Consider the following 24,428-nt stretch of genomic DNA (forward strand, 5'->3'; position numbering starts at 1 on the left):
GCTGAGAGGACACGTTACGTGTTATTCTCCACATTTGTGTTATGCCTAATTATTATGATTTATGATTTGTGGTCCCCGAGTTGTATTTCACGGTCTCGGCTTGACCGACACAGTGTTTGCATTTATTCATTTAGCAGACGATTTTCTCAAAAAGCAACGCACATCTCTTATAGAAAAGGTTTAAGGGCGTACGCTGCCCACTCAGAAATGATGTCACTCAAACACTCTTTTCCCATGCTTTCCTACTGCTGCTCTGATGCTGCGGTTGCCTCCCAGGACAGGCTGCGATCACGTGAGCCATCAGCTGCTTTGTCTTTGCTGCTTTCTGTATTGTGGTGAACTCTGGCAACCACAACAGTTAGCTCTGAGAGTGTGTATGTGTGACTGAGCGTGTAAGAGTGTGAAAGGTGCATGTTCGTGTGTCTCTGTGTTTACTGATGGGACCCAGTTTGTTTGTAGCGCAATGCTGCTGTTTTTCTCTCTGTGTTCTGTGTCTAGCTGATCCACACTGATAAGGTTACCTCTGTGTGTGTGTGTGTGTGTGTGTGTCCTCCACCCATAACACCTCCTGTCTTCTCATTCCTCTGCTCAGGGCCTCTCGCACCTTCACTCCCACCATGTCATCCACCGGGACATCAAGGGACAGAATGTGCTGTTGACTGAAAACGCCGAGGTCAAGCTGGGTGGGTGTCGGTCCAGGGAACGAGCGCTCGTGCACATACATGATAAAACTAATTCTTTGTCAAGGGTTGCTAACCCATTCCTGCCCCTCAACCTCCATCCCCAGTGGACTTTGGGGTCAGTGCCCAGCTGGACCGCACCATCGGCCGTAGGAACACCTTCATTGGCACCCCCTACTGGATGGCCCCTGAGGTCATCGCCTGTGACGAGAACCAGGATGCCACCTATGACTACAGGGTGAGTGAGTAGTGCTGTTGTGCTCACCGTCCCCCTGTTGACAGTTCTGGTTGATGCACACTCCTGGCTGTGTTTCGTTGACACTCACCACTCACCTCGACTGTGGTCCTACCCCCTGTTTCAGAGCGACTTGTGGTCCCTAGGAATCACTGCCCTGGAGATGGCTGAAGGAGCCCCGCGTAAGTACCCCCAAACACTGCCAATGCGAGGCCCATGGAATGATGGGTTCTCCGCGATGTGATATCATCTGATTTTATATGCCCTGCCATGCTGGTGTCATTGGTAACTGGAATATGACCCCCCCCATGTACCCTCAGCCCTCTGCGACATGCACCCTATGAGAGCCCTCTTCCTTATCCCGCGAAACCCGCCCCCCAGGCTCAAGTCCAGGAAATGGTAAGGGTCCCTCTCTGCTGCAGAGCATCATGGGAGCTTGAAATGATGAGGAGGAGAGTGGGCAGGTTTTAGTGATGCTAATATTAGCAGTGTTTTTTCTACCGAATTGTAACATCAGTCTGTCTTTGTGTGAAAGAATCTGCAGAGGAACTCTCATGTCATCCCATTCCCGCTCCTCCGTTTATTTTTAGTGTGACTGGGCAGGGTTGCAGACAGACACAAAGTTAATTTCAGTATGTCGAAATGTTCTCACGAGCAGCGTTTCTTAACGGAAATAAGATTGACTTTTAACTCATTAAAGGCCTTGATTGTACAATAATAGACCGTCTCTCTGCTACACATTTACATTTATTAGTTTGGATACTTTTCTTCAAAGATGCATACTACTCAGACTAAACAGATTGCATTGTGATGGACAGAGAGCTTAAGACACACACAGGACTATGGACACACAGCTTGTGTGTCTGACACCAGCATGTCTCTGGTTCACATCTCTCAAGTAGCTCCTATAGATGTGACATTTAACCCTAACCCTACAGAAGCTTTTGATGGGATGTAGGGACTGACCACGTGCTGTAGATATCAGGATGCAGGTCCTTTAACCTTCTTGTGAACAGAGTCTTGAAATTGTTTCAGGCATCAACGGGAAGGCAGTGGAGTGATGTGCCTGACACTGGTTAAATCCAGCTGTACAGCATTCTTCCAACAGCAGATTCCATGGTGCAGACGGCTGATGCCTGACCGCCAACATCTCCTGTGCTGTTAATTTGAAGGTCAAAGAAGTTCCAGACATTCGTGGAGAGCTGCTTGGTGAAGAATCATCAACATCGGCCGACCACAGAGACGCTGTTGCGTCACTCCTTCATCAAAGATCTGCCCAATGAGCGCCAGGTGCGCATCACGCTGAAGGACCACCTCGACCGAACTCGCAAGAAGAAGGGGGACAAAGGTGGGCTAACGTCACTGCTACCGAGTTTTCTGCAGCAGACTGTCAGGCTGTGTAAATGCGTGTACCTTCTTCGATCTTGAACTCACAACCTTCTGATCGAGGTCCCTGAAATGCATGGCGTCAGCGGTCGTGTGAATTCTCCTCAGAAACTGTCAAGACGTTACTGCAACATGGCACTTTGTAACAAGTTGTGTTTGAGCAACGTTCCTGGGAAGTTCCTGTACAGTGAAACGTGGAACAGGGAAGCCAGGTCACGTTGTGCTGACTCTGCAGTCAGGAGTGGCTCCCAGAGGGGCCCGCGGGGAGGAGACGCTGCGGAGCAGCCGCAGGAGATGCTGCCTGCGGTTACGTTCAGCCTCCGAGTGCAGGGCTGCTTGGGGGGGGCTTTTCAAACAGAGAGTCGAGGTGAAGCCGCTCCGCCCACCTTCTTCCTGCCCGTGCCACATAATAACAGCCCTGCAGGGGCGCACAGGGTCCCCTGGCTTTGTGGACATTCTCACAGCCCAGAGCACGGCTGTCGGCGTGTCCTTGTGTGTGCAGCCAACAGGCAGCACCCGGCGACCTCGCCTCGCTACCCAGTTTTCACTATGCCGAAGCCTTGGGCTCCCAATTAAGACCAGATGTTTTGGCCACATGGCTGTCAACACCCCGCCCTTTCTCTCCCCATGTGCAGTGGTTTTATTTGTTTTATTGTTTGTGTGTCTGACACTTTTCTCCACTGTCCTTACAATTCTAGGTTTGTACACTAAACTGCTAACAGTGATCTACCCGCTTGTGCTTAGAAAGCAGGAAGTTGACTTTTGGTCAAATTTTGTCTTCATTAAAATGACGCAAAGTTCTCTGTAGCTGAGCAGAGATTCGTCACTCAGCTGACAGGAGATACACATACAGCTGAGACCCTCTGGGGAGGTTTGTTTGCGTGGCCCATTGACCCACAGGCCACAGTGGGACACGTATTCCCCGCCTGCTCTGTGTAGGTCCACACAGGCTGTATGTGATGTCCCCTCTTTCCTCCCGAGCAGAAGAGACGGAGTACGAGTACAGCGGAAGCGAAGATGAAGAGGGAGAGATGAATGAAGATGAAGGAGAGCCCAGGTGTGTCCTTAACAGCATACTGGCACACACTTGCACACATACATGTGAGTGAATCACAACCTCAGTGTGTGAGCCTGTCAGAACGCTCTTGTGTGAGTGGATCAGTGTTTTCATGTCAGCAGCTGTTCTTCCTTCTGTGGACCTCCGCCTGGCATATGGCAGAGATTGACAACTCTGTTGTGTGTGTGTGTGTGTGTGTGTGTGTGTGTGTGTGTGTGTGTGTGTGTGTGTGTGTGTGTGTGTGGCAGCTCCATCGTGAACCTGCCCGGCGAGTCCACACTTAGAAGGGAGTTTCTGCGGCTGCAACAGGAGAACAGGAGCCGCTCAGAGGCGCAGCGCCAGCAACAGGTCCTCCAGCAGCAGCTACGTGACCAAGAGCGCTACAAAAAGCAGCTGCTGGCCGAGCGGCAGAAACGCATCGAGCAGCAGCAGGAGCAGCGCAGGAGGCTGGAGGATGTACGCCGACAATCTCATTCACTGCTGACCTCTCTCACTGCTGATCTTTTTATTTGCCGATCCCTCTCAGTGCCATTCACTGTCACTGCTGGTCTTTTAGCTGCTGACATCACTGGGGACCAGTCTCAGCTGAGCTGAATGAAATAAGCATTGTTGCTATGAGGTCATGCAGGGGCTCACAGACGAGACGAGCGTGAGGTACTACAGACAGTGATGTGTCCTGTATCGCGTGTCCTGGTGTCCAGCAGCAAAGACGACAGCAGCTGGAGGCAGGATTTCAGTGGCCAGAGCTGCAGGAGATGCTGTGGAGAGAGGAAGCGGAGGAGGCGGAGGTGGGCAGGAAGAGCAGTCAGGAGGAGAGCCGCAAGCTGTCCGAGGGGCAGAGGAGCGACAGGAAACAGGTAGCGACCCTCAGACAGCATTAGCACTGCGTTTTGTGTAACAGAACGCTTATTTCACTCTGCTTGGCAGACGCAGGTCACACAGAGTAGCTTTTACTGCATTGTTACAGCCAGAAAACAGCATCAGACCTATTTACTGTAAGTTACTTTTGAAGAGCTCAGAGCTGTAAAGAACAACCCAGCTACACAAAGCTGTGGGAAACGGTTTGAGAGCAGGAAGTGCATCTCCGAACTGTACCGCTCATGGTCAGTTTAATTGGACCGGAAATGCATCTCTTGTATCATCCAGCTGTGATCATTTACCTTCATTATACAGATTAACTACTGCTTTCTCCCACTTACTTTTTCACGAGGGTCAGATTACTGTTATTTTTTAGGAAGAAATGATGTGGTCATGGAACCGCAAATCAATACCAGAAAATCACTGAACAAGATAATAAGATCATTTCACGCAATAAAATGCCCACAACAGCATATTTCATCGTATTTGTGACAATAAGTACAGTACTTATTTGCATATGAACTTTGAGTTCTGTTCATAAAGTCAGCAGCACTCAAGTTGCTTCTTAGTGTTTCTAAAATAGACTTTGTATAAGACTTTTAATATTTTAATTTTAGTCTGCATTTAAATTTTCATTCATTTACAAATTACGGCATCTCCGCAAACTCCTATTTAATGCTGAAGAGAATTAATAAATGTGTATCTTGCACATCTTGTATTGAGCACCCAGATCCAGGAACACCAGACGTGAGCTGTAAACACTGAGGAAGTGAATTGAATAAGGTGGTCCTGCAGTCTCTGGGCTCAGAGGGAGAATACAGGTCGCAATCAGTTGCCTGCAAACAAATTTTAGAAAATGAGCAAGCAAAGAACATGCAAATGCGTATGAAGATACTGCATTATATGTGTTTGAAAATGTGTTAACTCGGCCGTTTGTACCATGGGGAGCCAGGGCACTGCTATTGCTTCACCCCCCCTTCTGTGGGTATTGGATCTACTGACCCCAGCTACGTAACAGCTGTCAGCTGAGCTGATGCTTGCTACTCTGAAAAATACCCTCTGACAGGGCAGATGCATCATTAATGACAGCTGCAGTTAACTTGTCGCATTCACGCTTAGGTAGCTGCATGTCTGACGCAGCAGTTCAGTTCTTGCGAAACTTCACGAGGAAAGTTAAAGATTCGATCTCAGAGTCCAGGCTGTCTGGCACACAGACTCTTCAAAAGTTGGTTGTGAACTACCTGTTTTTAATGAGGAGAGGCTGTCTGCTGGTGTGAGGCATCGCTGACAGCGCTGACGTCTCCTTCAGTTGCACGCAGTCTGAGCAGCACATGTCTTTAATTAATCGACCGCGAAGCCGTGTTCGGGTAAAACCGTGAGGCTTGACGCAGCCGGGGCTTCCCCCTGAGGTCCGATGGGGTTGTTTCCGGCAGAGTAGTTTGTACGCCGTGCCGTGTCCAGCACAGGAGTGGGCCAGGACACATCCGTTCCTCCCCTCTTGCACCGCAGCAGCCACTCAGCAGCTCTAATGAGTTTTGACAGGAACCCGGAGAGCTGTCTGGCAAATAATTATTTACAGATGGTCAGCGTGTTTCCTGTCCCATTCAAGTTGGTCGCCTTAGCTGCGCGGCGCATGTGCCGTCCTCATCCTAAACGGCAACTCGTCTCACAGGTACATGAGGCAGGACGCGCTGCATCTGTGCTGTACACAGAGATGTGTCCAGCCAGCTTTAACGTGACCCAAGTCACAGAAGAAAAACAGTTTCCCTTTTTAATTGCTCTGCCGATCCGGATTAACCCTCTCAAATAAATATTTAAAGAGGCGAGTCTTATGCAAGGCGGCGGGCGCTGAATATTTTACATTTTTTTAGTGAGTTCAGCCCATGGTTGTGAACACTGCCTGATTTCTTCTGGAGACACAGGCAGACGAGAGGAGACTGAAGATGGAGGCAGGCGGTAGGCCCGTGGGCGCCCCAGACGAGCAGGTATGAGTGAACCGTCCTCCTTTTGATGCCTTCAGGGTGTGTGTGTGTGTGTGTGTGTGTGTGTGTGTGTGTGTGTGTGTGTGTGTGTGTGTGTGAGTGAGTGAGTGAGCATGACATCGTTGCCACCCTTCGCTTAACTCAGCTGTTACTTTGATCAGGACAGGTGTGATCCTTTGGTTAGGGGTGAACATCCCCTGTAGTCATATCAGGGGTCTGATGCCCCCTCATTATTAGTATCCAAACATGGCCAGCAGGGTGTCTTCCAGCTGACGCAACAGACTGACTCAAAGGTTCAGCATTCAGCTCTCATGTGGATCCCTGAATTTGTACCCTTGGCCAAGCTGTATAGCCTGAAATTATCCAGTAAAGATCTGCTCTTCTAGAACAATGAAGTGTACAGTTCATATACCCAAGTTCCGCTGTGTAAAACTTTAAGAATAATAACAAATGTTGCTGTTATTCGTTATCCTATATAATCAGCTGTACTATGACTTAACTGTTTATATAGCTGGGTAACTTTACTGTAATTGTACTGTATCAGTTCAGTGTAAGTGTCTGTCAAGAATACTACAGCGGAAAAGGGATTCAAACCCAAGGCCTTCTTGTCCAAGGCAGCCCTAACCACTATGCCACTTGCTGCTGTTTGGAAGATGAGAGACTGTGAGAAGCTGTTAAAGGCATCGGCATGGAAAGACAGGGAAGCAAACACACTGAGATCAGAGATCAGGAGCCGCAGGGGTTCCGGTGTTTGATGGTTGGTCTGGTTCCCAGCTCACAGCCTATGAAGGACCCTTCCCAGATGACCTGGACCAGTCAATTTAAATACTTTTACCAGACACACTGAGTGCAAATGTTACCGATGGAGTTCTGTGGCCCTGGGACGAAGTGTTCCCGTGATGTGTGTGACAAGGTGGGAGATGGGGGGAGGGGGCTTTCAACTGATAAGCCGATTGTGTTTTCCTTGTTAATCTGACCTGAAAATGGTGTAAAACAGGGAAAATAGCTGCAGTCCTCGTACCTGCTGCAGTCCTCCCCTCTGTAACAGCTCCCTCAGAAGACAGAACAGGCAACACATGGGAGAGCTGGTAGCATAGTGGTTAGAACAACTGCCTTTGGACCCAAAGGTCACCAGTTTAAGTCTTACCTCTGGCTGTAGTACCCTTGAGCGAGGTACTTACTCTGAATTGTTCTATTAAAAATTACCCAGCTGTATAAATGGGTAAATAATTGTAAGCTTAATATTGTAAGTTGCTTTGGAGAAAAGTGTCAGCTAAATGAATAAATGGAAGTGTAAACACGGTGACAGAAGGAGCTGAATGATCTCATGATGGATAGGGGCTTTGCTCTGTGGGGGAGGGAGCAGTAGGGGGCTGCCTGTGAGAGGGAGCCCAGAAGATGTTGTTCTGTAGGGATGTAGTGGGGGAGCCTGCTCAGTTTGAGTTAGAGCATGTGGGAGGCGTCTGCTTTTTATGTGTCCGTTCGTTGGGTCTCGTAGTGGGCTGCTTGTCCGCAATGCACCTCCACTCTTCCCCACCCTGTCCCGTTCAGTCCCGTCCCCGCAACGCTGAGGCCCTCCTGTGTTTTGTGTCATTGTGCAGAGGGTGGCTGTGCCCCCCCAGCAGCAGGGCAGGAAGCTGCACCGCACACTGCCCAAAGACCAGACACAGCTGCTTTCGCTTCAGCACGACCACAGGCACCGACAGCGGGAGCCGCCCCCGGCCACTAGGGCCATGCCTGGCCGCCCCACGGATAGCCAGCGCAAAGCGGTAATGCCCCACGGCCCCTTCCTCCTGTGTCCTCTCTGCCCTCTTGCCCCTGTCTGTGTGAGGTCTCTGTCGCTTCGCTCCCAGTTACTACTGCCGCTGCCAGCTGCACAATGTAGAATGAAGGGACACGCCATAGTGGGTTCTAGGTTCTTAGAGCCCCGTTCCATTGCCCCCAGCTGCTGAATTCTCTCGTCCCTGTGGTCCAGAGTGAGGAAAGGCACTTCCCACCCAACGGTCCCCAAGGAAACTTGAATCGTGCTGCAGTGGGGCTCCCCGTCCACATCCAGCCCCGCCTGAGCTCTGGGACGAACTCGAGTCCTTGCACGCCCGCCATGCAGAGGGCCGCTATCTCCCAGGTAAGCCCCGCCCTCTACGGCATCTCATTTGCTGCACTTTGACTCTTTTCTTCATCCAGACCGGCAGCCTGCACTCTTGTCAACCTTTGAGAAAATGTTACAGCAGTATGTACTAATGAATAAATTAGACTGAGTTCAGCTGCTCACGTGCAGAAGTGTGTCACGCCGCAGTGATTTCTCCAGAGACATTTGCTCTGTGGCCGAGCGTGTGATTAGTGTTGTGTTCAGTGTGGTCTTCCTTCACTCAGCATGAGACACTCAGAAGGTCGTACCCACAGCCTTTGAGGAAGTGGGTCTGTCTGCACACACACAGTTAAGGCAACAGGATGTTTTTTTTTTTTTTTTTTTTTGCACGACTCAAGGATTTTGTTTCGCCATTATCTCTGTCGTGCAGTTGTCAGGGTCTGATGGGGTCCGATAAGGCAGTCCTCTTGCTGCCTTGTACACGTTCCCACCATGATTCCATCTGTGTAGTTGAACATTGCACTGAAGATGCCAGTGATCCACAGTCCAATAGCAGGGCCTTGACTCTTGCTGGTGTGAACCCAGCGCCCCTGGCAGGCAGTTCACTTCCTCAGTTATGGTGCCCTGCTGCGCATGAGTCACTCAGGGTGCCTTCATTTGGCCGCAGTGCTGCGGATGTTTCTCCACCCTCTGATGGAGGCTGAGAGTGCCCACGTGCCCTGGAGAGGGCGCAGGTCACACTCCTTTTTTCCGGAAACCACCCTTTCCACACACGACACACCCAAAGCCGCAGCTCTGCATGGGTTGCCTGCTGTGTTTACAACAGAACAGTTGGTCAGCATTTATAGCGACACAAAAAGACACTTTATCCTGAAAACACTTCTAATGTGTGTGTGTGTGTGTGTGTGTGTGTGTGTGTGTGTGTTTTTGCAATGATGTAGAATGCCAACTTACGCTCCAGCCGAGAAGCCTCACACAGTAGTTCCATGTCGGACATGGTGACCACACCTGTGTCCCCAGGCCTGGATGATGTCTTCTGGGACTTTCCCACTTCAGAAGAGCGCCCCCCGAAGGTGGGTGTTGTGTTGGTGGGAAACACTGTGTGGGAAGCTGTATGAGCTGTGTTGTCATCCCAGTTGCAGCACAAGTGTGTCCTGCGCACAAAGTCACAGCTCACAAGGTGTCAGGAAACTTAGGGAGGTGTGTCTGTGTGTGCGTGTCTGCGAGTATTGCCAATCCTGCCAAGCGCTCTCACACCCCTGCCTGTATTACAACCACATTCTGTAATGTGTTTTCAACATCTTTCACGAGGCCAAGTTCCCAAACTACCCCAGTAAACATCCCCCAGGACCTGCAGGACAGAGTAACCCCCCCTTCCCCCGGGACGGGTGACAGGTTCACGTGCTCCATGTTCTCCTCGCCCCGTCCCCTATGACACACACTCAAACATTCAAAACGATGAAGCAGGTACAAAAAAGGGCATGCGGTCGAGAATCAGACTGCTGAACTGAACTTGTGTTCTAAAGGTCCCGGAGCGCACCACATCCAAACTGTATTGTAAGGAGCTGCTGGGTCATCACAGGACCGCCTCCAGGTATGTCTGGAAACACACACACGTGCAAGTGAAAAGTGTGTCCGTGCAGCAGTGTCTGTCTGGGTGTGAAGTGTGTTTCTGTGATGCTCTGGCCAGTGTTGTCATCAGTGTTGGAGCAGGAGTTCTAAGAATCCACAGTCACACAGCTGTCTGTTCCCAGGGTCAGCATGAGGTCTAGTGGTTAGGGCTGTCTCTCTGTAGCCTGGAGGTTGTTTGTTCAAATCTGTACTACTGCTGATGCAGGTACTTACCCTGAACTGATGGAGTAAAATTTTCCCTGCTGAATAAATGGGTAAATCGCTGTAAGGTGCCAGCTAAGTAAAGGTTCACTTTCAAGTGAATAATAACACCTAAGGGACGTGCTGCCTGTCCTGTAACTGTGCTTGTTTCCTGCTTCCACTGCAGTGGGTTTTCTCCTCCTCCGCCAGACAGGGGCATGAAGTCGACACACAGCAGCTCCACCAACAGCCCCCAGTCAGGTACACCTCCCCCATCCAAAATGTGACCAACCCCCACAGCTTCCCTCTGTGTACCACAATTTCATAAATGCCAATTAGCTTGGGCTCCTGCAGTAGTGTGTATGCATGTGTGTGTGTGCACATGCATCTGGAACTGTGCATTGAACCACTTGTGGTTGGATGGGTGTGTACACAGCTCAATCGGTGCAGCAGCCCTGCAAACAGCTACAAGTATAGGGTAAAGGCCTTCACCATCCTCACTCCCCCTCCTGCCCCCCTCCCCTTTCCGCCCTTAGTGATGTGATGCCTGCGGATGCCCTCTCTTTCAGGCTTCTCCAGGACAGACAGCCCCCTCCTGCATGCCCGACTCCAGCAGTACCAGAAGAGCCAGGACGGCCCAAATGGGGGCCAAGGGCAGCTCCAGGTGTGTTTGTCCTCCATCGTAGGTTCCTTATTTATTATTATTATTATTATTATTATTATTATTGAATTTGACCTAGTGAAACACCTGGTTTTTCATTTTTACTGTGTTGGTCCAGGGTAAGCACCTTGCACAGTGGTGCTACAGTAGAAGTGTACTGAACCAGCAACCTACTCTTACAGGTCCATATCCTTAACCGCCACGCTGTCCACTGCTCAGTTATGAACTCATTTGTGAGTGGTACTGATAACAGGACAGAAGGACCTGTGTCTCTGGGCTTCGAACCTTCCGTCCCAATTATTAACTGATTCATCCCATAAATGTGTGCCATGTTCCTCATCTTGTTATTGATCAGCAGTGAGGAACGAAATGAATGAAGCCCCTGCAGTGTCAGACAAATGAACTCAGCATCGTCTGCTCGTCCCCCCTGTGGACTCCTCAATTTCTTTGTACCTCGCAGTCTAAATGGCTGCAGATGGATTTCTAATTGCTCTGATATAGTGGGCCTGATTTGTTTTTTTGATAGGTGTGTGTGAGATTTTGTGCTGTGTGTGTTTTCCTCCATTTTAGCTGTGTAGTAGACAGAAAACACTGTATGTGTGTGCAGTTTTTCATGTTATTTCTTATGAAATCGATGTTCTTAGCGACAGCTTTCATTTCTATTCCATCACAATATAGAGTCTGTTCTCCCTGGACTGGACCTTGGGTTCAGACCCAAGGGTGTTTTGTTCCAGGAATGGGTTTGAGATGTGCCTGCTGATGGGGTGTCCATGTCCTTGTGGGCATAGCAAGCGTCATGTCCTGGTCTGACCCACATCATGTGTGAATGCTATCGTGATGTAGGGCTCTACACAGTCTTTGGTGGAGGCATTTGGGGGGGGGGCATCAATCACTCACAGCTGCTGACCTCCCGTCCCCTCCATCCTACAGGGGTTGCCATCCTGCCCCAAGGCCAGTGTGAGCCCATTCACCAAGGCCACAGCATATTCATCCTCCAGCGATGAGGTGGGGAGCAGCGATGAGGACGAGGCATCCCGGTGGGTACTGCAGCCTGGCACCCCCCCTTCCTTGTACCCTTCATTGGCTCTCTGCTGTCCTTGCATAGGCTAGAACTCAGAGTAAACACTGCTCAACTGGATCTCCGCAGTGGGGTGCCATAGCAAGGATAAACCAGCAGACAGCAGTCTATCTCCTTAGATCTCTCTCTCTCTCTCTCTCCTCTCTCTCCTCTCTCCTTCCTCTCTCTCATCATCGATCTCTCTCTCTCTCATTATGTATTCTTAGAGATCAGGAGAGAAGTGGCTCTGAAGGAGATGGGTTTAAGTCCCTGGGAGGGATTCAGCAGCTCTGAGGGACATAGGGACGGGAAAGCCTTTTTTAACTGAGGTGTTGCGTGTGATACAGCCATAACTTCAGGATTCCAACCGCTCAGTCCATCATTTCCAGGCAGGTGTATGGTACAATGATGTGCGAGAACTGATCACATCCCTTGTGACTCCTCCCACCAGGCCCAGGCAAATTAATGGGAAGAGGAGGTTTGCCCCTGATGGGGTCATCTTGCAGCCCCACTGCAACCTGAACCAACAGCAGGTAATGAACTTGGTCCCACCCCCCCCGTCACATCACTGTAATCCTAGAACCACTGGGAGATCCCTCACACCTGTGGCTGTGGTGCAAGTCCTTCGGGAATGGTGTAAGAGGAGCCCAGCTGCATCACGTCACAGGCCTCTCCTGTGCCTGTTTCCTTGGCAAACCATGGCAATACACACAACTGTCGATAGGTGGAGCCAGAGGTGCTCATACGTGGTCTGCCTTTATTAGTGTTATTATTTTGTTGCTTCTTTACACTCTGATTTCCAGTTTCAGTCAGTTAAACTAGTGGATGTTTTACTGGAACAATTCTGGTTAGTACCGTATTCTAGGGTCCAACAGCAGAACATAAGACACAGCTCAGTGTCCCTGATGAGTGTCCTGCCCACTCTATCCTGAGTGACTCTGCCCAGTATCGCCCCCTGCAGGTGCACCACCTGCAGAGGCCTTTGGGAGTGGAGTGCAACCAGAACTACCTCCTCCCCGACCTCCTGCAGAAGAGCCCCACCCCCGAAACAGGCGGGCGGTTCCCCCCGGATGCCCTGCAGTCTCCCCCCAGCCGCGTAAGTGCAGGGTAGTGGGGGGTTTAGTGCGTTAATCAGTTTATGGGGGGGGGTGAGTTCCATGTGTTATGAAACAGTATCTGCACTTAGAGATGCTTTTTTAAGCCTCCCCGCAGCACGTAAATTTTTAACACATTAGGCTTGTTTGCTGTTCAAGATGAATGGCTTCGGATGATTCTGCGCTTGGGGGAGGTAGCTAAGAGCAGGACGCTCACACACCAGTTATCTGCAACTCATTTGTTTTTTCGAGGCCGTCCTTCAGGAGGCGCATTAAACTCTTTGGTAGAATATACCATCCACAGGGGGCCGGCACTTCACGTCAATAAAGAGGACAGATGCTGAGCGTTAAACGCAGTTAAACCATTTAGTCGGTGCTGTTCAGATGGGGCTGCAGTTACCTTGCAGCTGAAAGGTCCAGGGTTGTGGATTTGAACCCAACCTCAGCTCCCTCTCTGTAGGGTTCAGAACTTCTACTTCTGTCTGTGACCTGTTTGGGCAGAGTGCCCCTTGTGCTGCCATCGCTGTAGCCCCTCCAGACCACCGGGGCCTGAACCAAACACACAATAGGTGGACATCAAATCAGACATCAGTGACATTGCTTTGTCTCTCCACGAGAGGGCGCTAGTGAACTGTAGGATTGAATGATTATGACAAAAGGAGCCGCTCCGTAATTACAGCTTCTTCTTATTCCCTCTCCTCATTTGGTTATCAGTTAGTAAAATGAAGGGTGAACTAATCTTCTAACATCGCTTTGTAGTTCTGTACTCTAGTGGTTCTGAAAGATGTTGATTTCAAACTCCTGTAAATATGCACGTCTTGGTTGTATTCTCTCTCCCCCGTCATGAGGTGCATACACACATACACACACATACACACACTGGAGGTATTGTTGTAGAGCCTGGGATCCAATTTGTCTGTCTCTGTTTGTTACAGATACCTGGGAGTGGCCTGCAGGGGAAGAGCACCTCCTCCTCTTCTTCCTGCTCATCCTTCACCCCCTTCATTGACCCCCGGCTCATGCAGATCTCCCCCCCGCAGAGTCCAGTGGGCCATAGTCCCAGTGAGTACTTCACACAGCACACAGCTCCCAGCATGCCTCACATTACACACTGCTAGCGCCCAGCATGCTGAGGCTGTGAAAAAACACTACTCTACTATCTACTCTACATACACCCTTATTACAAACTGTCAAAAATTGTTTCAGTATTTTTATATTCAGTTGTATTTTCTTATTTACTTAAGATTTCAATTTGTTGCTGAGGGAATGTGACCTGTGATTACCCTCCAAGCCAATAGGTGGCAGTAAAGGGCAGCCGAACAGAAAAGGAGTGTGGCATCTTAATTCGGCTCACTTCCACAGTGTTGACAGCTTGTGGTCTGCTGTTCCTGATTGTCAGTGATTAAAAATATGACATGCTGTGTAAGATACTATAATAATATGACGGGCTGCACATGTTTTTAGGATGAGCAGTCGGCCTTGAATAGTAGTTTGTAAAGGCAACACATTTTATTTCCAAACATTTTAGGGTAGTTTTAATTTCATTGTAGTTCACATTTTGTAAAAATATCAAAATAAAAACAGTTATTACAGTATTTTTTGCTATGGCCATGTGCAAAATGTTTATATAGTGGAACCAGTGAATAAATTAATGGATGTCTGCGGTACTAAGCTTTTAACGATTGTGCCTTAGTCGTAGCTTTGGAGTTTGGAACAAAAAGGTTTATGAACGCCTACCAGGCCCAGTCATGTTCATAACCTGAGCAGCCAGTGTGTGTGTTTGAGCTGTTTGCTTGCCATCAGCTAATGTCTGCATGTTTACACCCATTTACCCCTCTATGCTCGTCCAGCGAGCGGTAAAGCCGAGCCCTTCCGGAGGGAGAACCACAGGAAAGGCTCCGTGGTGAATGTGAACCCCACCAACATCCGGCCGCAGAGCGACACACCAGAGATCCGCAAGTACAAGAAGAAGTTCAACGCAGAGATCCTGTGTGCAGGCCTCTGGGGTGAGCAATGTGGAGTTTGTCCTGGATGTCCTTTTCTGCTCTGCCCCCTGGGGACAGCTGGGGTGTATAGCGGTCACCTGTCATACTTAGTGCGCTGTGTCCCGCAGGCGTGAATCTGCTGGTGGGCACCGAGAACGGCTTGTGGCTGCTGGACCGCAGCGGTCAGGGGAAGGTCTACTCTCTCATCACCCGCAGACGCTTCCAGCAGATGGACGTCCTGGAGGGCCTCAACGTGCTCATAACCATCTCCGGTACATACAGGGGAGCTATTCGCACTGCTTACTGCATCACGTGGACACAGGGGGGCGCTATGTACAATCCATACTACCCCAGGTGAATGCAAGTGGGTCTGTTTGCAGTCCTTAGTATCCTGAGGGAATACAGGGGGCGCTATTCTTCGCAGTGCTTACTATCCCAGGGGATCATTGGGGAAAGTAAACATAGCCCCCCTCGTTCTCAGGTGAATGCAAACTGCACAAATCACAGGTTAAAAAAAAATAAGCTGTGTTGAACCCGTGTCCCCCTGCTGATGTTTCAGGTAAGAAGAACAAGCTGCGACTCTACTACCTGTCATGGCTCCGAAACAAGATCTTGCGCAACGACCCCGAGGTGGAGAAGCGGCAGGGATGGACATCTGTGGGGGACCTGGAGGGCTGTGTGCACTACAAAGTGGGTGAGTATCCTGGTGGGGTGACCCGCTTCTCATTGCAAGTCCCTCTGGATATGAGCTGCTGAAGGTGCAGAGCACCGTATTTAAGAGTCATACAATATATGTAAGAACGTGGCCGCCAGGAAAATATAGTTGTGTCACTGAAGATTTTTATTGAAGAGCGAATGAGGTTGTTAGTTCGCGAGAGATCGTTAAGTGTGTAAAATGTGTCTTCGACAGGAGCGGTGACTTGTTGGTTCGCGGTACCCTTGCATTAACGAACGGTCAAGTTCTGGTTTTTTCGAATCGTCGGTGTCTGTGATAAATCCAGGATGGAAAGTGGAGCAATGAGTCGCTCTTTCCATATTGTTCGCTCGATGAGTGGAGAAGTGCAGCTTTCTGTCTTCCTTTCACTTCCCTCACCCATCCTCCTACACCTCCCCCCGCAGTGCGGTACGAGAAGATCAAGTTCCTGGTGATCGCCTTGAAGAATGCCGTGGAGGTCTACGCTTGGGCCCCCAAACCGTACCACAAGTTCATGGCATTTAAGGTGAGCTCCTGTTTAAAGCTCCTTCTGGTTACTAGCGCTTACAGCAGTTGGATGTGTCCTCTGACCCCCTCGTGGTCCCGTTATCTACCAGGGCCCTGTTACCTCCCACGGTCCCGTCCTCATGTCCTTGAACACGTATGATGTCATGCCGTGCTGTAATGAGGTCACCTTTCAGGCTCTGCTCTCATTTTGGGACTTCCTGGGGGACTTGTTCCACTTTTCATGGTTTACTCTCCGCACCACGTAAGATTTGACTCTGCCACAGTACGGTGAGCCTGGAAGTGCATTAGCACACTGTGAGTGTGGGTTCGACTCCCAAGGCGTAAGACCCTTGAGCAAAGGACCAGGTGTGATTTGTCCCAGTTAGTCCCCCGAGCCGTATGTCACTGCATCTGCTGTGACTCTTGTGCTGCTTTGCATTGTGGGTGTTGCTATTCCTCGCCTGAAACCTCACATTTCCCTCTCTTTCTCGGCTCAGTCCTTCACCGGGTTGCCGCAGAAGCCGCTCTCGGTGGACCTCACCGTGGAGGACGGCCAGCGGCTAAAGGTCATTTATGGCTCCGTGTCCGGCTTTCACGCCATCGACGTCGACTCGGGAACGCCCTACGACCTGTACCTGCCCACACACGTGAGTGCCCCCCCCAGCCAATGGGTCTGTGTGTGTGTGTGTGTGTGTGTGTGTGTGTGTGTGTGTGTGTGTGTGTGTGGAAAGGACCCTGTCCACCTGTGTGGTTGGGCCTCGGCTCTCAACTTCCCTGTGTGTACTCCACTATGTTTTCGGGGGGGGTGGTGAATGGCATTATTTATTTATGGCTCTTTAAGAGATGGACTTTAACCACCTCCCCAGTAAACATCACTCCAGCTGAGCATTTGGAGCCAGACCTGTGAAAAATGGCTCTGGGTTCGATGAAATGTCCTGCGCTCTAGTTGGGAACACACACACACACACACCTAATACACGGTCTGTAATCCTCCACATGTGTGAAGCTGTGATCACAGCACCAGGTAGCAGGTGCCAGGTAACCGGTATGAGATGGTCTTATAGGTGACCTGCCAGCACAAGTGTGTTTGTACTTTGTGGACGGCGCATGTGTATGTCTATCTCCCCCCACAAGCTCGATGTGTCAGTGCGCTTGTGTATCAGGTCGAGTCTGACTGCATTAACAAGAATCCCACCCACACGCTGGAGGTGCGAAGCTGCCTCGGGAGCCGTTCAGAGAACACTCACAAGCAAAAACATACACACATACACAAACTTGCAACGACACAGTGCAGGAAAGTGGCACCCTGGCACACACACACATCTAGAAATGTACAGAAATGCCAAGTCCAGAGAAATCTGCCCCCAACACACACACACATCACACATCTTTCTGAAATACACACCTCAACGAACTGTCGCATTCGCAACGCAGTGAACCTTATTTCTAACACACACCCAACGCAGAAGAGAGTCCCACCCTTGCCGACATCCAGGCTGCAGAAGTGTCTTTGTTGCACACAGAGTGAAGTGAAACATCTCTGTGACATACACATACACACACATGCACAGACACACACAGAAATCAGCACTGCTCCCACGATGGCGCTGTCCCCATCCCAGCTCTCCAGACGAGGTGCTCCACAAAGCCTCCATTGGCTGCAGAGACCTGCATCTCCCTTCTCCGTGTGCCACTTTTCTCTGTAGTGCGCTAAAAATACCGGCCCCGGGTGCGAGGCGCGCGGCTGCTTGCTGCCTGACCCGCCGTCCCGCCTCTTCTCTTTTTTTCCTCTCCTACATATAAATATATTTTGTGTCGAGCTGTACATCTATTACTCCACATGTTGGGCTGCGCGACGGCAGCTCCCGCTCTCAGCTCCCGCACGCCGTTCTCCGTCCGCTTGTCCGCGTGCTCTTTCACTTTCTCTCTCACTCTGGAGCGCCTGCTTGCCGGCCCGCGGCCTCTGGCGGCCCCTCCCCTGGGGGCCCCGCGGCAGCGGATGAAGATCGCGCTACGGCTCTGGATGCCCGTGCTCATGCTGAGGATCGTGGTGGCCCGGCAGGAGGAGGGCACCGGCGGAGACGGGGCAAGTACAGTGGACCCTCACCTGCCGCCACACACACATACACAAACACACAGCCATGTGTGTGTGGTGGTCGGTAACCATCCAGTGCCTGGAGGTTATGTGTTCTCTTTGAACTTTTCTTGGTTCTGGCTCTGGAAACTAGCTGATATTTCAGCTCTGGGGAGACGAGAGTGCTCCTTACCCATCGACGCCTGGAGAAGCTTCTCCTTGGAACTCAGGGCCGAGAAGGGCACCGGAAGGCGCTATCGAGTCAAACCAGTCAGCTCAAGGGCCACCTAGCAGCATGGTGGCACGCAGGTCTGTCTCAGAGAACCGCTTTAAACCGCTCGACCGCATGCAGCCCGGCCCAATCTCCCGTCACAGGAATGAAGCCCCAGCAAGCTGAGATGATTAACAGATATTTTAGCAGGCAGTTAAAACACCCGTCCGATCCGTGTGATATGCCATGGTCACCTATGGTAAGCCAGGCCGGTCCCGCTGTCGTCCTGCCGCATGCTGCACCTGTCCAGTGGTGCTCATTTTGTGACCGCTTGTGTCCCGCTCTTCCTTTTTACCTGAGACCAAGCAGCCTCTCGCTCTCAACCTTTTGGATGAGCCCGAACTCCAGCAGACATGAAGTGGAGCTTGATTCCCCTTCTTCAGCTCTGCGTAGCTGCTGTCGCCTGCTTGGGTTATGGGTCGTGGGTTTGTGTAAATTTTACACACGCAGGGAGTGTTTGTGGTTTGTGGGGTTCATCTTGAAAGGGCTTCGTGCCTCTCATAGGCAGCTGCTGTGTGTGTGTGCTGGGCTTCACTTGGTGTTTGGGACCCAGTGTGTGTTTGTGCACAGTGACACACTGTGTATATGTACTGGCAGCTGGTCTGTATGTGACAAAGAGCTAGTATCTTTTGCACAGCGTGTGCGTGTCAGTGTCAATTTTTAATGCTTTTTTAGTGTCAAGTGTGTGATATTTTGTGTGTGACTGTGGTGTGTCATGTGATTCATTGTGCACTCTGTGTTTGTGCGTCTCTGCATTAACATCTTGTAAATCACTATTTGGTCTCCTCAGAAATCTTTTGTGTGACAGTGTGTATCTGTGTGCTCTTTCAGATCCAAGGCGTCATCCGTCCCCACGCCATCATCGTGCTGCCGAACAGCAATGGCATGGAGGTGCTTGTCTGCTACGAGGATGAGGGGGTCTACATTGACACCTACGGCCGCATCACCAAGGAGACGGTGCTGCAGTGGGGCGAGATGCCCACCTCCGTCGGTGTGTGCACGTTTCTGCCTCTCTAACCTCGTTACATCTCGACGGGTCGTCCATCATTGAGCTGCTCGCCCATGTTGTCATCAATATCATGCGCAATGGGACACAGAGCGTTCGTTCTGTCAGCAGCAGGGCTGTGTTCCAGGAAGATGGAAGTTATTATCCTTGGTCAACGGCACTACAACGGGAGCAGGGTGTCAAAGCCATATTGCAAAGCAGTCTAACCGCTACGCCACACTTTTCTTACGAGACGGCTTCCTAAGAATTTCCTACATGGAGATCGTTCGTGTAAATGATAGGAACTCCACGCCAGGCAGCCAGTAGCTGGAGTGGGCCCTGACACATTCGTGCCGTGAGGTCTAAAAATACCACAACGCGATGCAAGAGGCATGCTTCACTGCATCTACTGGCTGGGCCGTTAATCAGAAGGATGACTCATGGAGGGGAATTGACTCAGAAATGTTCCCCTCTTTTAAGTGATGTGTAAATAAACCACTGTTACAAAATGGATTCGGTGTGGAAAAGTGGTTGCAAGGCACGGTCCTTTTTTTGTGTGTGTTCAGATGGACCTCATGTTATGTTTATAGTGCAGTCTTGAAGCCTGTCTACTTGTGCTGTTGAGAAACCTGTAATTGCTTCAGCAGATGCTTTCATCCACTGACCTACATTGCTTGCATGGCTGCATGTCTTCAGCCATTTATACGGGAGAATACACCTGCTCCTTGTATTACGGATGGCTGAGTCATGATTTCTTTGAATGAGCATTTCTCAATTTGTTAATTTATTTTCAGTGACATTTTCTGTTTTATGAAATTTGTTTTTTGCACAGTGAAAGTGACTTGCATTTGTCCTCCAAGCCAATACATGGCAATAAGGAGCACCCACATGGAACAAGAACATTGAATCACCTTAATTTGTCTTCTCCAGTGTCTACATTAGTGTGCTTGGTGTTCTTCACTGTTGATCAATAACAAGATGAGGAACATGGCACACATTTATGGGATGAATCAGTTAATAATCGGGACTGAATACATATTACGGAGACAACATATTTATCAGTGACTGTTATCCATTATTCATCTTTCATTTGTGTAGCTTGAAAGTAATCAATTTTTCAAACATGTTGAAAGTATCTTTTATTATAACTATATCTGAACATAACCAGCAGATAAACCAATTAATGTGACTTAGCAGTAAAAAGTGAGTTTGGAACTACAAGCACAACAACCTACAAACAGACTTTCAGTCCCAACTGTTTTTAATTAGTTAAGGAGTCTGTGTGCTTTTCAAACTGCTTATGGTTAAGTTCTGGTATAGTAGATGTGGCAGATTCCTTCCTATAGCCCTAAAATCATAACCTCAATTAGTTACGAGCATTTTCTGTTGATCGTTCCCACAGCGTACCTGCAGTCCAACCAAGTGATGGGCTGGGGGGATAAAGCCATTGAGCTGCGGTCCGCCAACACAGGCAACCTGGAGGGGGTCTTCATGCACAAGAAGGCTCAAAGACTCAAGTTCCTGTGTGAGAGGAATGACAAAGTGAGTTTCTACCCCCCCTTCCTTGCTTCACCCCCCATAATATTGCTGCACCAACACACAGAACACAATGGCCTTCACATTTACTGGCAGCTTTGATGGTCTCTGACAACATAAAGTTATGTACAGTGACAACGAGATGATCTGGTAGAGGAGGTCCAGCTGCCTCGTTTTCTTTGTATGTGTTAGAAACAGGAGACAGCTGGTTGTTGGCTCTGTATCAGTTCATTATGTCACTAAACTTTAATAGAGAAAGAGGCAAATAAAAATGCAGATGTAAGAACGACTGTAATAATTAAACTAGAGTGGAAGTTGGAGAAAATCCTGTTTGCATATAGCCTTCTGGATATTATCTTATCCGGCTAATACAGAAGTTTATTACTTTTAATTTTTTGCCTTTATCAAAAGCGTTTGGTAGTATTTCATAGATTTATTCACCTGAGTACTGAAACCCACTTGTGTCTCTTTGGAAGGTCTTTTTTGCCTCTGTTCAGTCGGGTGGCAGCAGCCAGATCTATTTCATGACGCTGGGCCACAACTCCCTGTTCAGCTGGTGATGCTGCAATCTTGACTGGAGACGTCCTGCCCCAGCGAGCTGTACGCCCAGTCGGCTCACCCTCCGCCCGCTGGCACCTGTCAACCATTCCCAAAGCCTCACTGCAGGATCACATGGATTTTTGAGAAGCACAAGCATATCTGACCTTATGTATAATGCCTAGCATTTCCAGGATGTAGAGATGAGTCAGTCCAATTTAGGGGGGGGGGGGGGGAACTTGATTGTGTTGTCAATGGCAACTGTTAGCAATTTTACTGTAAGTGCATAGGTTCAATAACATTCAGTATTATTTTGCAGCCATTGGCTTCTTCAGTTGTGCAATACGTATAGTATAGTATTTTCAGCTAGATATATACCTCAGAACATCTAGTTAGTTGGCTAATTGAAGCAGAAAAAATAATTTGTGTAAATGCAGAACGGATGGGCTGTGAAAATGGGATGGAAGGACACCAATAGACAGAACTGTCCAAAACCTTACGTACACAACTGAACAACTGTCACGCATCTTTTCTAGCAGAACCTGAATGATGAGAAAAGATCAATATCTGGACAGTTAATTTACCATAAATTAATTACAGAATAATTCACAGTTTCATCCATTCATCTTGTAGCATTTCATGTTGTTCGGTTGCATTATAGGAGTGCCGCGTGGACTCGCAGCCCACATCCGTACACCCACAGGTGAAAGCTTCTTATTGACTGACGCTGACGAAGCCGAGGTGCTCTTTGGCTGACGCTGAGGTGGAATTGTGGGAAGGCCTTCTGAGCCTGTGAACAGTGTCACACATTCCAGTTAGAACTTGAAATGTTCCATACCATCACGTTACCGCGCTCATTTACTCAAATGAGAAGGGTTATTTATGTTGATGATCTCTGCGTTTCCCAGAGTTCCTCTCCACCTCTGACCAGTAACCTGTTAAGCTGCAGGTCTCTGTCAGTCATGTGTGAGCACAGCCTCTTATTCCGTACATCCGTGACCCCCCGGTGCCCGCTTTGTGGAAAATCCTGCTCTGAAACGCGTTGCGTCTGCCAGAGATGGTCCCGTGGTGAGGTCAGCACACTCCTGCACACAGCAGCGAGCGAGAAAAGCAACATTTGTTCTCGCTGACTCTCACCTGCTGCAGTAGGTCTCTTTGTACATTGATGGATGTACATATTATTTGCACTGTTTCATAGATATTTTGCATCTGGTCATCTGCGTGTACAGTAAAGGGGATTTTTTTTCCTGCCCTATTATATATTTAATCCTTTGCACTATCTTAGTTCAGTGTAAAACATCTGAAAGAAATGCTTTTAAAACTGATGCTCCTTTACACCTATTCAGTATTATGAGAAATGGTTGAAATATTTAGAGGAATATTGGAGAAGGAAGCAATTCCACGGAGGACTTGTTCCAGACACTGAGCTCATCTTGCTGAGAGATGCGACCCAGTATCTCTAACAGTAGGAGACTCGGAGACAGTTCAGCTCGACTTTAATACACCAGACGTGTTATGTAATATGACCGTGGAACAAACTTGTCATGAGTTTGTATGAATCGTATTCCACGGCCGCAGCCGGAAACGATGAGTAGTACACGTTTCTTAGGGGGGGAAAGTGCAATGAGCCACTGATGTGTAGGAGCCTGTCTGGGACAATACCGCATTTGGGTTTGAATTAAAATGTGAATCCGCACATGTGAAGGATGCTGATGTCAAGTTTCTTGTACACATTCCAGAATGTCTTTTTGTTTGATCTTTCACTTGAGATGTTTACTTAAGCATGCGATTTTCACAGTTCTGAAGAAAAAAATTTTTTTCTTCTTCTTTTTCTTTATCTTCAGCTGAGAATGCAGTATTTTTGCCCCAAACCCCAAACATTTCCTGCCATGCTTATGTGGACCACAAGGTGGTGTTATGTATCGGCGTTACAGAAAAGTAGCGAGAAATTTTGTTACGTGCATGACGACATTGCAGCTGGTTCTGTGAGAATATTTAAAACTGACAAAAATTAACGATAGCTTTACTCTGTTTTTCGTACAGCATCAGTATCCATGGCCTGTATTTTATTTTGCTGTAGCTACATAGACAGAAGTGGTCGAAGATCGAAACAATCAGGAATTTTAACAGTTCAGAACGCAATGAGGTACTTCAAGAGCCACATTTCAGATGCTTTGCAATAACCTGAAAGTGTCTCTGAAGATTTTTGTCTCATTGATGCTACGAGCTTTCAGCTATTCTACTTTAGTACTGTACTACTATTACTGAAGTTCAAAATGAGGAATAACGCATAAAACGTGACTTAAGTACTAATTAAATGTACAAATAATGAGAAATTTAAAAAGAATTAAATGAAAAACAGTGAACATCGGTTATGTTGGTGAAGCGCTAAATAAGTAAAGATGACAAGTTGGCCAACTGTTGTTTGTCCAGTTTTCTGATGACTCTCGGCGTTAAAGGGGTTTCGGCAGAGTGGTCTTAGTCTGCGAGTTACAGCGAACTGGAACCTGAATGGTGGCATTTATGCTGTGTGACTGGCAGAGCTTCTCAAGTACAACGAAATAAACGAAATACACTGGCTCCTCGGTTTATCGATACAATTAGAACTGGAAATCTGTAGCTTGTTTTCTTTTTTTTAAAAAAAGAAAAATATCTCCAGTATCATTTTTACCACTAAATTGACATCGTCGATAAAAGGTTAATAATGCAGAAGAACTTCAATTTATTCACTGGTTTGGTTCTGTAAAAGTCTTGGATGTAGCTGTAGTAAATAATGTTTTAAAAAAAACACTTTAAGCCCTTCCCATAAATACGCGCACAGTCGATTACCTTGTTATTGATTAGCCCACACTCAGGAACACGTGACAGGAGCTGTAAACACTGTGGAAGTGAGTTGAATTGAAGTGAGGTGCTCTTCACTACCGCCTG

At 48.8% G+C, this 24,428-nt stretch overlaps 1 protein-coding gene across 11 annotated transcripts in view; it reads left to right on the forward strand.

Moving 5' to 3' along the window:
* The window catches only part of LOC108923100 (mitogen-activated protein kinase kinase kinase kinase 4), a 37,966-nt gene extending 14,765 nt beyond the window's left edge, over nt 1–23,201 (forward strand). The window contains exons 7-33 of one of the 11 annotated variants that reach the window (XM_018733609.2): nt 593–683; nt 788–918; nt 1,043–1,097; nt 1,236–1,314; nt 2,088–2,263; nt 3,286–3,358; nt 3,607–3,814; nt 4,060–4,215; nt 6,133–6,201; nt 7,800–7,967; nt 8,144–8,323; nt 9,229–9,360; nt 9,814–9,881; nt 10,287–10,360; nt 10,669–10,763; nt 11,691–11,797; nt 12,269–12,350; nt 12,764–12,913; nt 13,847–13,973; nt 14,762–14,917; nt 15,025–15,168; nt 15,456–15,590; nt 16,016–16,116; nt 16,595–16,744; nt 19,274–19,433; nt 20,830–20,969; nt 21,440–23,201. In XM_018733609.2, coding sequence (XP_018589125.1) covers nt 593–683; nt 788–918; nt 1,043–1,097; nt 1,236–1,314; nt 2,088–2,263; nt 3,286–3,358; nt 3,607–3,814; nt 4,060–4,215; nt 6,133–6,201; nt 7,800–7,967; nt 8,144–8,323; nt 9,229–9,360; nt 9,814–9,881; nt 10,287–10,360; nt 10,669–10,763; nt 11,691–11,797; nt 12,269–12,350; nt 12,764–12,913; nt 13,847–13,973; nt 14,762–14,917; nt 15,025–15,168; nt 15,456–15,590; nt 16,016–16,116; nt 16,595–16,744; nt 19,274–19,433; nt 20,830–20,969; nt 21,440–21,523 — 3,291 coding nt within the window. In that variant the 3' untranslated portion in view covers nt 21,524–23,201. Of the gene's footprint in view, nt 1–592; nt 684–787; nt 919–1,042; nt 1,098–1,235; nt 1,315–2,087; nt 2,264–3,285; nt 3,403–3,606; nt 3,815–4,059; nt 4,216–6,132; nt 6,202–7,799; nt 7,968–8,143; nt 8,324–9,228; nt 9,361–9,813; nt 9,882–10,286; nt 10,361–10,668; nt 10,764–11,690; nt 11,798–12,268; nt 12,351–12,763; nt 12,914–13,846; nt 13,974–14,761; nt 14,918–15,024; nt 15,169–15,455; nt 15,591–16,015; nt 16,117–16,594; nt 16,745–19,273; nt 19,434–20,829; nt 20,970–21,439 lie in introns of those variants that run through there. The other 10 variants (XM_018733612.2, XM_018733613.2, XM_018733611.2 and 7 more) reach the window with 10 other exon arrangements.
* The last annotated feature ends 1,227 nt before the right edge of the window (nt 23,202–24,428 follow it).

This window comes from Scleropages formosus, chromosome 13 (genome assembly GCF_900964775.1).
Source record: "Scleropages formosus chromosome 13, fSclFor1.1, whole genome shotgun sequence".
Taxonomy (NCBI): domain Eukaryota; kingdom Metazoa; phylum Chordata; class Actinopteri; order Osteoglossiformes; family Osteoglossidae; genus Scleropages; species Scleropages formosus.